The sequence below is a fragment of the Alligator mississippiensis genome, chromosome 8, assembly GCF_030867095.1.
Source record: "Alligator mississippiensis isolate rAllMis1 chromosome 8, rAllMis1, whole genome shotgun sequence".
Taxonomy (NCBI): domain Eukaryota; kingdom Metazoa; phylum Chordata; order Crocodylia; family Alligatoridae; genus Alligator; species Alligator mississippiensis.
In genome coordinates, this window is record NC_081831.1 from 10,477,143 (window position 1) to 10,491,111 (window position 13,969).

Below are 13,969 nucleotides of genomic sequence, written 5' to 3' on the forward strand. Positions count from 1 at the left end.
AGCTTAATTTTATTACCTTATTAAAAATTCTGATTTGACATGATGGTAGAGAAAGTGAGAAGCATGAAATTATTTCTGAAAAGGTTGTTGGAGAATCCCCAGTGACAAAACAGCATCCAAACTCTTCTGTGCTGTGTAAGCCTTTTTTAAATTACATAAAGTAGTAATGTGCTGCTGGTTAACAGACTATTCTGAAGATCTGGACTGGGGAGCAGGACAAAATACTTTTGCTTCAGCAGCTGAAGAAAAATCTAAATCCCTTGGTTTGTATAAATAGAACTGTTCAGAAAAGAGATCCTATTTTGAAATGATTTAACTATTAAACTTGCTGTCTCCTGGGTCTGTAGTAATGGCTGAACTTAAATATCTTACAAGTGGCAGAGTCCTTGGTCCAATTACTATTCCACATGATAGCAAGTCACACTGGCCATTCACTAGCTATAGCAAAGCTCTGTTTTTAAAAGACTTGCTCATTGTGCACAAATCAGAGGCCCTGAATTGAATGGGTATGGGGACCAGGCTGTTACTGCTAGTGACTTCTCCAAGTCAAGACTGAGGTTGAAGCAATGCTATTTCTGTAATAGCTGTTACTGGACCAACTGTACAGTTGGGAAGAGAGGTTTGACAAGCTAAATATGAGATGAGGGCATTTTGGGTCTGAAAGCTTGTCTGTCCTCTCCCTGCAAGTACGTAAAATTGATAAGCCTTGCTTTTCCTGTGTGCCTTTGACTATTATGGCTCCAACACTCTGCCCTGATTGCACGGTGGTAGGGCAGTATGAGGTGACATGCTGTCTGTTGTTGCTTTAATCTCCAAAGCCATTAACTAGACATTTCACAAGTGTGATACTGCTTTTAAAAAGATGACAAGTTTTATCTTAAACTTTTGGGTTGGGAGGGGGCAGAGAGGGAGATTTTTCAGATTTGTAGTTGGCCTGATTTTTGGACTTCAAGCCAACTGCTGCAGACATGGAAGACTGTTTTGGGATTGCTGTCAAACTCTTTCCTTGTCAAAGTATGTGAAAGCCTTTTTTTGCCTTTACTTTTTTCCTTTTCAAAAATATAAAGTGAAGATCTTGTACATTTATCTTTTTTTTTCTCCCTGACACTGAGAGTATCAGCTTAGTTTAATGAAGCATAATTAGGCCATGTAAGCTTCTCACTATTCTGGTCTGATACAGCATGACAGAATAGTGATCCTCTCTCTGGCACTTGCTGTATCATTTGTCATATTGATTTAGATGAATATTCTGAGCAAGCTTCAGTGCAGGGATGCTGGGGCGTATAGGGAAAAACAGGCATCTTCAGGTACAGATCTGACACTGCCATCATACCAGGCTTGTATACCTATTTGAGGTTTGCGTGGTATTTGACAAAGGTGTTTAGGTTTTAGAACTTGTTGCTTTAGTGGTTGGCTTTGAGTTGTGCTTCACTCCCAATTCATTGCTTTCCATGTGAGGTTCCCAGATTATCAAAAGTTATAAAGAAATTATAAAGAGACACCTACACAATTTTATCACTCTGCTTGTAGGAGGAGACGATTAATCTTTCTGTGTACCTATCTTGCTGTGCAGTCTCCAGGAGAATGCTATAGTGAGTTTTCAGACTTTGGCAAGCTATTCCAGCAGTCTACCATGTTCTGCTTCGTGCTGGTATTGGAGGACTGAAGGAGCCAAAAAACCATGGGAGGACTTAATTGAATGCTGTGTCTGATCACAAAAGAAGCACAAGGAAAAAAATGATCAGTTCTGTATTAAAATAATTTTTTGGTTTCTTTTGAACAACCAGAGCTGGCGAAAAATCTCAATTAAGAGCTGAAGGGTTCATGCAGTCTACAAGAAATGTTGAGACTTGATGGTGGTCCACTGGGCCGAAAAGTTTGGAAACCACTGGAATAAAATACTGAGATCAAATCCTACCAAAAGCTAGGGAAGGCCAAAGTATCCGAGTTAAAGGGTAAACGGAAGTACCAACCTTCTGTGACGGTTAGTGTGATGCATACCAAAAATCAGCCATGTCCACTCATAATTTAACACCCAGGGGTATGAAAAACGGGTCTGTTAATCCTTAGTGATGGTGGGGGCACAGTATAAATCTCAGGACAGCAAAACTCCAAACTTTTTAAGTCCTTGATAGCATTAGTCTGGATTAATGGAGGATTTCTTGGAAAAAGCTGTAGGAGGCAATCTGGTACTATTAGTAATAGGTTGATTAATGCCTGTACACTATCCTGACAGTGTATTTTGGCTTCCTGCTTCTCAGTAAACCTGTATGCATTTTGTTTGGTTTTTTTATTTCTTTGTTTAGAAACTGCCTTCCTTCTAGCGTCCCGTAAACAAAAAGAAAAAAACCCAAGGGAACTATAGTGCTTTTTGTAGGAGATTAGCTAGTTTGAATGGCTTGTCTAATATCTACTGCTTTGAAGAGTTCCCTTTCAAACTTCTAGTGTGGAGGAACATTTTGCCTAATGGGTTGATTCCTAGTGAGATATTTGCTGTATAACTTACAAGCAGCGATTGGTCAAGTAGTATTGGTAAATAACATCTCAGAACTTTGTAACAGGATAGTATTTAACTTTTTAGCCATTTAAAATTGACCTTCCTTCTAACCAGTATACGTGGGTAATAAATGAGATGAGACAACTATGCAGTAAACAGAGGACAGGAATAGACAGTGAGCAAAATCTAACTTAAATTGACCATTAATTGTAGCAATGAAGTTGTGCAGGTTTTAGTAAAACCTGTACCACCTTTTAAGGAGGATGGTAGCTGGCCAGAAAGTGCCACCAGCCTGTCAGCCTTGATTTAAGCAGTGTCTTATTTTGTGCTCCCAAATATTAGCAAAGGAAACAAATTGCTTTTACCTGCAAGTTTTTATTTCCATTAAATCTTTTCCTAGGCAGCCCCTTCATTCTAGCAGCGGGATACTAGAGCATGAAACGTGAGCTTAAGGCATTTCTGAAATGGCGCTCATTGTTGTAGGCACTTGTTTCGTTAGCTGGGTGATAGCAGAAGGCTGGTTAGTGTTTCAGGGTAGACAGGACTGTCTGTATACATCTGATATCACTTAATTCCAGCTGTTCCTAAGAGCCTAGCTCAATCTTTTAAATATAAACAGTGAGAGAGGGTCGAGTGGAGGGTCCCTTTCAATACTGATTCTCTCAGTGTGAACAGGAGAATCTGCTAGGCAGATGATTTTCCCAAAACCAATCGGGCAAGCAAAGTTGGCCCCTTTTTTCTGTACATATTTTACTTGAAGAGTTTTATTAGGTTCTGCAGCAATTGAAATATGTTACATAATTTTCCCCTCTAATCTGTAACTGTATTCAGGTTCCCTGCTGAACATTGTATTAATTCACAGGAATCTGGTAGAAAGCAGGTACTGCACATAGCATTTAACTGTTGTTCATCAGTTTTGCCTGGGTATAAAACACCCATCCCTTAGTACATTTCAAACCTCAGTTTTTTTTAACTCCACACAATTAAAAATAGCCTTGTTTCAAAGGTATCTTCTATAAGAATAGATTTGGTGTTTTGTAATTCACAGATGTAGAAAGGAACATACAGAAGAAGCCAGTGTTAATAACTCTGGAAGTTCTGTAGGCTTATTCATGTTGGGCGCTGGCATTGGGCATGGGTTTATTGATGCCCCTGAGGTCTCTGTCTTACCTCTACTTGAGAGTTTCAGTCTTGAATTACTCACCCATATCTGCCACAGATGTCTTGATGCAAGAGATGAAGCACGTATTAGCTTTCATTGCAAGATTTTTATTTTCTTCTTGGGCCAAACAAAATCTGGATAAGCCTGTTTTTAAAAGGGGAGTCTTTGCTCCTTGGAACAGCAGAGGAACCTGCAGATGTGTAGGTTTGAAAAAAAAACCAACCCTATTTCCCAGAGGTTTTTTTTGTTTTGTTCTTTTTTTTTTTTTTAAGAGAAAGAACACACTAAATTCTTGCTCTAAATACCTCCATAATGGAGAGGGGTTTTGTTTCTTGTGCTGCTGCTTGGCCTCTTGAAGGCTCAGATCAAGTGTTATTTCACCCTGGGAACTTAATACATCAATGCCAAATATCACAAAGGCTTGCTTTCATGTTTTCTTGGTTAAAATGAAAACTGAACGTTGTCAGTCTTCACCATCTGGAGCATGAGAGCTACCTGCTCGTTAATTTTGAACTGATTTGAAACATGCTTCAGAAAGAAAAGAAACTTAAACCTGTCATGATCCAGGATCTGTTGGAACTGTGGTCACTAAACACAAATGCCTGATTAGTTAAGAGAATTCCCCACTTAGTCCATGTAAGGTGCTGACTCTTAACAACCTTGTGCACAAAGACCAAACTCCATATTTTTAACCCAGTTCCTCTTCCATATTGACGTGAACAGGGAAGACTTAAATTTGGTGCATTTGAAGCCAGAGCTGTAACTACTCCGTACTTGAGGTTATACCAGGTTTTGCGTGCTTCAGGCAACACTTTCTTTCTCAAGGAGAGAAAAGAGAGGCTAACATTTCTCCCTTCAGAAGCAGAAATCTGAATCTTCTTCGGGTGGACTTGCCTCGGTTCCTTGTGGGTATGCCATGGCCAGGATTTATTCCATTAATGCTTCATGACATTGAGGGCTCAAGCATACAATGCTGAGCACCATTTAAATACCTGTATAGGAAGCCAGCATATTGGCTTCGAAGTTGTCTGCTGTTGCTGTGCAGTACAAACTCCTTATTTGATGCCTGATGTATACTTTCCAATTTGATGAGGAGAAAATTAAATTTCATTTTTTTTGTGCAGGCTGCAGATCACAGCTCTGCCCTGGCCCTGGACCAAGCTGCCAAATCCCAGGGATCTGCAGCCCCACCCCTACCCTACCCTACCCTACCCTACCCTACTAGTGCAGCTGGAGCCAGTCTCCAGGACAACCTCAGCCTTGTACTATCACTATGCAGGTTTGGCTCGCATCTCCGTGGAGACTGGCCCCCGCCATGCAGGCAAGAGCTGCTGGGAAATGGAGTCCACTGCCGCCCCATGGGTTGGACTTTATTCTGGCCATGTAGCATAGAGTATATAGAGCTAATCAAAAATAAAGTCTTAATCTTGTATATTGTGTGGGGTGTGGTTGGGCGGGGGTAGCCTGGCCTGGCTCCACTGTGCAGGGCTCCCTGCCATTTCCAGCGGAGTCCCAGGAGCTGCACATGGTGGCACGGAGCTGCAAAGGCTGTGGCATCCATCACGCAGGGCTTCCCCCACCACATCCCCACCACCAGTGGTGGATGAGTCCGGGAGCTGCATTTGCATTGTGGGGAGCACGTCTCTACCTGGTGCCTGGAGCATTGCGGCAGGGACACGAGGAGCCGAGCAATTCCCCTGGCAGTGGCAGCATTGGCCCCGCTCAGAAGCTGTGCGCTGGCTGGGGCTGGGGTTTCCCCTGCACAAGGGTGGGCGCACAGCGCACTGCCCTGGCAGGAGTGAACTGGGCTTGGGCCTTGTGCGAGTGCAGCTGGGGCAGGAGCTGGGTGCGATGCATTTAATCAGTGGGTGCCTGCCTTTGGGCCCTATCGGGCCCACCGCTGGCTTAATTCGCGTACAGTTTCTTGGTATTTTAAAATAGATTTCATAGACTTCATAGATTTCATAAACATTTGGGCTGGAAGGGACCCCGAAGGATCATCAAGTCCAGCCCCCTGCCCTGGGGCAGGAAGTCATCTGGGGTCATAGGATCCCAGCAAGATAAGCATCCAAATGTGTCTTGAAGCCGTTCAAAGTGGGTGCTTGAACTGCCTCCGGTGGCAGTCTATTCCAAACCTTGGGAGCTTGGACAGTAAAGAAATAGTTAGGTTAAGTGTTAATCCTTATTTCAGTAGTAAAATGCCTGCAGTGTTTTGGGGGTTTTTTTTTTTTACAACCATTATCATTAGAGCCATTTCGTAAAACTGATGAACATTACTTCCGTAATCTCTGCTTTATGTCTTCATGCTGTTGATTGGATTGATAGAACACTGTTGTGTCTAGGTACCACATCACACGTGCTACTGAAGATTGGTCTTAAGTAACTGCAGACTACCAGCCCGAAGAGCATGCCTTAAACTGAAAGGAACATTTACATTTTTTTTTAACCGTTCGAGCACAAAACTGAAATCTATCTCAAAAACGATCTTTTCCTCATTTTTATAGATAGCTTAGCTTATCCTTTTCCTGTGAAATAAGAGGGAAAATCTGGGTATACGTTACAAGGAACTTTTAACAGAGGAAGGGATTGACTAGATACTTTTAAACCCTTGTCAGCATATATCCCTGATGGGTATTATTCAGGGCAGCAAGCAGCCGGTATTGTGTTGATTTATTTTTAGATTAAATTCCTGACAAAGGATAACCCAGATGTGGCAGTTACAATTTAATTTAACCTCAGACAGGTTCCTGTTAACGGGTTGGTAGTTGTTGTTTTTTGTTCTTTACAGTATAGAAAACCACTAAAAAATGCAGCTACATATTTTTGCAGAGAATGCTTGGGCAATAAAATGGGTAAATTAGTTCATCTGTAGTCAAAGTTGCTTGGCTTATTCTTTAGAGGCTGTTATTTCTGTTCATTGCTACTGTTAGTAAGAACACCTTATATTTTCAGTTTTACAACATCCTCACTTAATGTAAAACATCAGATACCTACAACTGACCATATTATGGTGTTGACATACCTCTCATGGTGTTTGCTAGATACATAAATAATGTAATGACACAAATGCCTGGTTATGCAAGGCAACAAAAAAGCTGGCAACAACAATAAAAAACAACACCCCAAAACAAGGCAATATGCATTTAAAATCCTTAATTTGGTTTTGGTGTATTGCTTTTTTTCCAAGAGGATAATACTGAAGTTTACTCAACTCGGTCATTATCTTCATTTAATCTCCGCTGTTTTAAAAATTGTTTCGAATGGGAATTTTTACCACTAAGTCACTAGGAATTGCCTAAGCATAAAATATGAAATCTAAGAAACACCTACAAAATGCATTACACCTCTTCCCCTGCCAACTTCCAAACACCATTTCCTTAATGCACCAGCTAAATTAGTTTCTTAATATATTCTTTTTAAAAAAAAATCTTAATTTATTCTAAAGGTACTATCATTTCAAGCATCATTGTTTATTAGTAAATTCTAGCAACCTTTTTGCTATTCACTGTTACTAGCTGGCATTATAGAGGTGGTGAGTGTGTGTTATATTTAGCAACTGTGAAGATCCCAATCTTTTGAAGAAACAGCAACATCTCTCAATGTCATCATCTTTTGTTTTACTTCATAATTTTGGTATATTTAAACTTCTGTTGGGTACAGTCCTTGGGATTTGGTTATTTTTACGTATGAACAAATAGTTGTCGAATTGTGTCAGACATGCCCTGTTCATACGTTTCCTATGCATGGATATAGGAGTGTGTCCGGGGAATTAAAATGAAACTGGCTTTTATATCCTGGACAAACAATTGGAAGAAGTTTTGTTTAAGATGTAGACTTATGCTAGATATTTGAACTGACCTTTCTTTAAAAATACCAAAGCAGCAAAGAAATGATGGTATTTTAAGCTTAAATCATAACTGATTATGCTTCTGGTATCTTTATAGATGTTTAGCAGGAGATTTATCAAATGATATAAAAATACCAGCTGTGAAGTATGCTATAACAATACCATGCAAGTAGTACTGAATATTTTTTATATTATTTCTTATTGTTTCAAACAGATGATACACAATTATATGGAACACTTGGAAAGAACCAAACTCCATCAGCTAACAGGGGGCGATCAGCTAGAATCCACCCCACACAGTAGAATTAGGTAAGCTTTATTATGCTCTCACCCTGGGAAAAAAACAACCAAAAAAAAAAAACCCTATTCATTTGCTGTTGCAAGACTTTGTCTGTTCTTTAATCCTACAACAACAGTTCGGCTGAATCAGAAAGATCTGTTGTATGGTTGGAATGCAGTAGGAGAATAGAGTAGAAATCGGTGGAAAAAGGCTTTTGCTGTTGTTGGGATATATCGGTGCGTTAGTCTTCGGCAGTCATTTTGGCTTACAAATTTACCCGTTTTAGCTGTAACGATGGTTTTTAAAACAACATGCAGGCAGTAAAAATAGCTCCCGGAGGGTTTGCGATGCTTAAACCATGCTGTGGCTGCTGCTTCCTACACAGGTTGAGGACGGTGCATCTCTTGCCTATTTAGTGAGCTTGATGTGAATATATTATGTAGATCTCGGAGCTTTCCAGCCAGTGATCTCTGGGGCTGAAAGGAGGGGGGAGAATAGCTAAGAAGCTGGCTGTGTCTGCCTGCTGCTGCATAGATGCTGAGAAGAGCAGCAGCTCTGGTGGGGGAGGAGAGAGGTGATGTCATTGCTTTGGAGCCGCTGCAGAAGAGAGTGGAAAGCTGCTGCTGATGGCATTGTTTTTGTGGCAGCAGCTGAATGACAGACTTTCACTACAAAGATACACCCTCGTCCCCTTTGTAGCCTTCCTGGTTCCGGCGTTTCACCATGCCAGCGCAGCGCCATGAGTCCTGGATGCATGCTGCTATTTGTGTTTGGCTTCGTTGGCGGGGCGGTGGTCATTAACTCGGCTATCTTGGTGTCTCTCTCTGTCTTGCTGCTTGTGCACTTTTCCATTTCTACCGGTGTGCCAGCTCTGACGCAGAACCTCTCAAGGATACTCAGGTACTTGGACCTACCGAACTGCTGCCTACTGGATTCCTTGCTCTTAGCTCCCTCATTCTTGCTCTTTTTCCCTCTGAAACAATGGGACACATGCTCAGTGTTGATTTTTGTATCCTGTAAACTTCGTAGTTGTTAGCTATGGCATAATAACATTATTTTAAATATTCAAAGGCACTTCTCATTGCATTTATTTAGCAGGACAAGGTCAGTGTGTGTGTGGGGGTGGGGAGGGGGGGTTCATTTTTACAAAGCTGTTAGTCCTTTTATGTTAACTTGCAAACAGAATAGAGATGCTCCCTTAAACCTTGTGGACAAAGCTCACATCCACTGTATTGTCTAGTATTTGGCTAATAGTGTGTAGCCTTAAATTTATGGTGGCTCAGGCCTTTCATTTGCCAGGCTTATTTATTTTTCTTTTATTCAAGGGAATTATCCAGCATTTGTTAATGGATGCTCTGTTCAAATGCATAATTTTCAACTAGATTATTTTTACATTTCTCTTTTAAAAACAAGACTGGCTAACCATTTAAAAAATATTTTGAAGGAAAAATCCTTCATTATTTGGGTATTAGAGCTGTAAAAGCCTATTCACTATTGTTTAATCGAATGTTATCTTCTCCTCTTTCTCTGTACTTGTATGGCAAGCAGCCAACTCTCTTTTCTCCCTCAAGTTATGTTCTGTTTGTCCTAGTTGCATGGAGTAGTAGCAGATCTCTGCATTAGAATATCAATACAAAAAATATTTTTGACGCCCAATTCTGGCTAGAAATGAAATGCAGTTCTCCACCTTTTTAAATGTGCCTTTTCAAATTAATGTATTTGACATTACTTTAATTACTTTTATTTGTAATCCTGATTTTTAGTTATTTTATTTTCTTTAATAAAAATATAATGACCAGAAAATTTGCTCAGATGGAAAGTCCCGTCCCGTCCCCCCCCCCCTTTCTTTAATATACCGTGGCCTGTGTTTTATTCCACAGTTAAGCTTTTGGGATTCTTTTTTTTTTTTTTTTCTCTCTCTCTTATGGGTAGGCATGCTGTGACAAATGTGCAAAGGCACTGAATGGTTGAACTTTTAAGAAGTATTTGTTAGGCTTGTGGCATTTCAATTAATTTGCCCAGTAATACACAAGTGTAGAATAATCAATTAGTAAGGGCTTATATGTTAAAACAAAAGCAAAATATTCAGCTTCTTCAAGTTAGTCTCAGCTCTTGTAATGTTTAACATGAATGCTATCAGCTTGATAAAGAAATAATCTTTTTGTAGCATGCCTTTCCTTGTCAGATGATTATTTAGTCTTTCGTAGGGATTATGCTGCCTTTTCAGTAGTGTTTTCTGGTAAACTTTTAGGAGCTGGGATTATTCATATGTTAATAAGGCAGTCTTTTTAAGGGCTTTTACTCTTTCTTAGCGGGTGTACTATAAAAAAAAAAAAAAATAGGACAAAGAAATTCAAATGATAAATGCCTTATCTGATTCTCAGTAATGTTAAATTGACTTGACTATTCACAATCAAAAGGATCTAGCACAGAGTATTTGGTTACAAAAATACTGTTGATGTAGTTTCAGTGGGTTACTGTTAAAAGCATCTGTTTAACCTTATATCTTTGATCTGTGGCTTGGAGAAACTGTCCTGTTTTAATTAAGCATAATGCGTGTAGTTGAGTATTTCTTGAATACTGAAAAAAAGCATCTGCTTTACCATCCTGTATTGAAAGAAATAAGTGACTACACTTTTGAGTGGGAAAGAATTTCTGCTTTTTCAATACAAGTAGACATGTTCATGGAGTTGCATATAAATGTGGGGAAATCTAGGCCACCTTATAAATTGATTTTTTTTTCCCCCCATCTTATGCATGGGGTTGTTTCTTCAGTGTCCTGCATACAAATTGTATATTTACCCTAGATGACTTGAAACTTTTTTTAAATGACCATCCAGTTTAAAACAACTGAACATCCCTTAAAAAAAAAAAAATAAAATAAAAAAGTGAGTCTAATATTTTTCATGGAAGTGAAGAATCTTTTTCCCATGTATGAACAAGCCTCCTCAAGGCTGCATAGGAGGGATGCTTTGCAGCATAACCTAGAAATAAATCTGGGTCAATTCTAGGATACCCCTCAAGAAACATGCTGAGCCCACTTGCCCTTCCCTTTCTAACTGAATGGATTCAGCTTGATTTCTGGTACTGGATTTCTTTGTTTTAAAAATCTGTTGAATTGAAAGCTGAAAACGTACATGCACCCAGTGCATGTGCATCTAGAGGTCCCAGGATTATGGGACCTTTAGATAAAAAGTAATTACTGACTTCAGTGAATCCCTTGTAGGAAAAACTAGTGCTTAGTTTTGTAACTATTTTAGTAAGGCTTTTCTGATTAAGTTCCAGGCGTTCCAACATACGCAAGCCCTCCAGCACTACTGGCTTTTTATGGCTTTGACCTCTTATGTTTCTATTTGCTTTGTGTTATCTGCTTAACTGTATTAAAGAGACTGCTATTTGGCCACTTTTACCAGTTTCTGTAGTAAAAAGCCTAAGATCTCCTATGTGCACTAGTTTCCTGGTACAAAATCTTTCTTATTTTTTACAGCATACTTAGTTACGCAGATTTTATTTCCTGCTGCTTGATCCTTCATACATCAGTGCTAAAAAAAAGTTTACATCAATTAGCTGTACCCGTTTAATCTCTGAAAACTCATAGGAATGGCATGGTAAACATTCTCCAAAGGAGTTGTGCCTCCAGCCCTAAGAACAAGCACTTCTCAACTATCTTTACTTCTGCACAAATCAAACTTACTACACTTGCATCGCCTTTGAAACCTCTGCTCCATCTGGTCTGTGTAGCATATAGTTCGTCTGCAGTCACAACTTTTCTTTGCTTGTGCATCGGAAGCACATGGCTTTGTATAGGCTTCATTTAGTTTTAAACAGAGGTCTTGGTAGCAGCCTTTGTAGTTCTGGCTAGCTTAGGTGGGTCAAAGTGGTTTCACAAAGAGGTAATATAAAGTTGCATCTCATTTATCACTGTGAAAACAGTCCTTAAGTTTTGTTTCCAGGCTTTCTCAGGATGCGGTAGCATCTCGGGATGCTATTTCTTAATAGCACAGTTGTTCACTTTCTCTACCCTTCTTTCTTTTGGTTATAATTAGTTTTACTTTCAGCAGCAGTGCATATCTGTCCATGTATCTGCATCTGCCCTGCTTCCTTTGCTCCATACCTGATCAAGTGGTTTGCAGTCTGTTTGATGCTTTTCTTTCACAGATCTGGCTTTGCCATTCTGCAGATTGTTCTGAACAACATTTTTCTGTCTCAGCCCAAACATCTATTTTGTTCATTGTGATCTCCTCACTGGGCATGGAACTGGCCTTGGGATTTTAGGAAGATCAACAGTATGGTGCTCTGAGTTCACCCAAATGTGTTGGCTTTTATCAGTTTTCTATACTGTGTGTGCGTGCGTGTTTGTGTTCACTACCATGCCTAACAGCCAACACCTCAAAAATATTACAAGGGATTGTTCTCCAGGTATACCCAGTGTTTTGAGATAGTTGGGAGCCCTTCTCCCAATCTGTTTGCTTCTGCTTGTTCTCTAATGAAATTTAAGTTACTTTTGCTGGCTTTTCTGTGACTGCAGATTGCAGAGTAGCCAATCCATGCTGTTACGAAGGGTCTTTGTTAGGGGTGTGCAAAGCGGGCCACGTTCGATTCGGATCTGGCCCAAATTGGGGACAGTGATTTGATTTCGGATCACTGTCCCTGATTTCAATTCGGCCGAATGTGAAGATTTGATGCTGATTTGGAGAATCAGTAATTCGGACATGGACGCGGCTTTAAATGTTTTTTCTACGTACCTTGAGGTACTAGTGCTGCTTGTGATCGCTGCAATGCTGGGGCACGTGGAGTGTGTCGCCGGGGGGGGGGGCTCCATGTGCTCGGCAGTGAACTGGAAGTACTTCTGGTCCACTTCTGGGTCTGCCGGGGAGCGTGCTTGGGCCGCACCCCCCCCAGCTTAGCAGTCAGCCGCAGGAGGACCCTGGGTGCCCCCCACACCCAGGAGACACCAGTTGCCAAGCCAGGGTGAGGTTGCGGGCAGGGCACATGCTCCCTGGTGGACTGGAAGTGCTTCTGGTCTACTTTTGGGTCTGCTGCCGAGTGCACTGGGGAGCCCCCTGTGCTCCTGTGGGACTCTTCATGCGCCGTAGCATTGCAGCATTCACGAGCCGCCTGCTACCTAGAGCTATGTAGAAAAAAAACATTTAAAGCTGTGTCTGTGTCCAAATTAATTTTGAGGGCTCCGATTCGATTTGGAGAGATTTAAAGGGTCCTCTGATTTGATTCAGAGATTCGGCCGCCGAATTGGGCCGAATCGAATTGGGAACCAAAGCTTCGCACAGCCCTAGTCTTTGTCTTGGATTGGCGGTGTGGAGAGGCTATAGTGGGATTGGTGGTGTGGGAAGGTACTTTGTCCCCAAAAGCTGGTTCTATTTTTGGGCAAGACTGTTTGCCTCAAGCACTCTCCCTTCCTTCTCTGTAGCTTTGCTGTTCTCTCATGCTATTTCCCAGCTTGCCTACAGTTTCCTCTCCAACTTTGTTATACATCTTACCTCCTCTTGACATGTGTATCCCATGCCTTTTGATTTCTTAGCTTGCACGTTGCAGCCCCCAATCAATAAAGACTTCTGAGGTCCCAAACACCATTAGGCACCTCGAGGCAATGTTTCCTTTCTTTGTGTCCAAAGAAATAGAACTTCACCGTTCTCCATTCCCTTGTTTAAGGAACTCAACTCAGGTTTCTTTGGTTTTTTGTTTTTTTTTTTTTTTTTAATTTCTTCCCCAAAGCCAACCTTGAACTTGTTCCAGCTGATCTGACAGAGCACTTCCTCTTTCTCCCAAATGCTTCCTTACTGGCCTGCTACCTGCTTTTTCAACGCATCAATAGTCTCAGTGCAGAAACTTTCTCTGTAGTGCCTGTGATCTGTATCTGCGTACTGTACATCATTTAAATTCACACTTCAAGTTTCAAGTTTTCTCCAACCTACTCTGGAATCATGGTTATCTACGCACATCAAAATAGAAAATTCCTTGATCATAGCTTTATCCTTACTAACTAGGAGAATGGTTGGCATGAAAAGTACTATACAAAACAGTTTGTAAGCTTAAATCGCAAAAGCTGTTTTTGCAAAAGTAAGACCGGATTAGATGTGATGGTAATCATTCTTTGTTTTGAAGTGAATGGGAAAGCCATAGGTTCATCAAAATTAAGTAGATCTTTGTTATAGAAATTGTGAT

The 13,969-nt window shown here is 40.7% G+C and overlaps 1 protein-coding gene across 6 annotated transcripts in view; it reads left to right on the forward strand.

Moving 5' to 3' along the window:
• Nucleotides 1-13,969, forward strand: part of SPAG9 (sperm associated antigen 9) — a 105,812-nt gene that overhangs the window by 40,798 nt on the left and 51,045 nt on the right. For 3 of the 6 annotated variants that reach the window (XM_059732094.1, XM_059732095.1, XM_059732096.1), the window contains exon 4: nt 7,721-7,815. In XM_059732094.1, the coding sequence (XP_059588077.1) occupies nt 7,721-7,815 (95 nt within the window). Of the gene's footprint in view, nt 1-7,720; nt 7,816-8,358; nt 8,687-13,969 lie in introns of those variants that run through there. The other 3 variants (XM_059732097.1, XM_006258631.4, XM_014601914.3) reach the window with 3 other exon arrangements.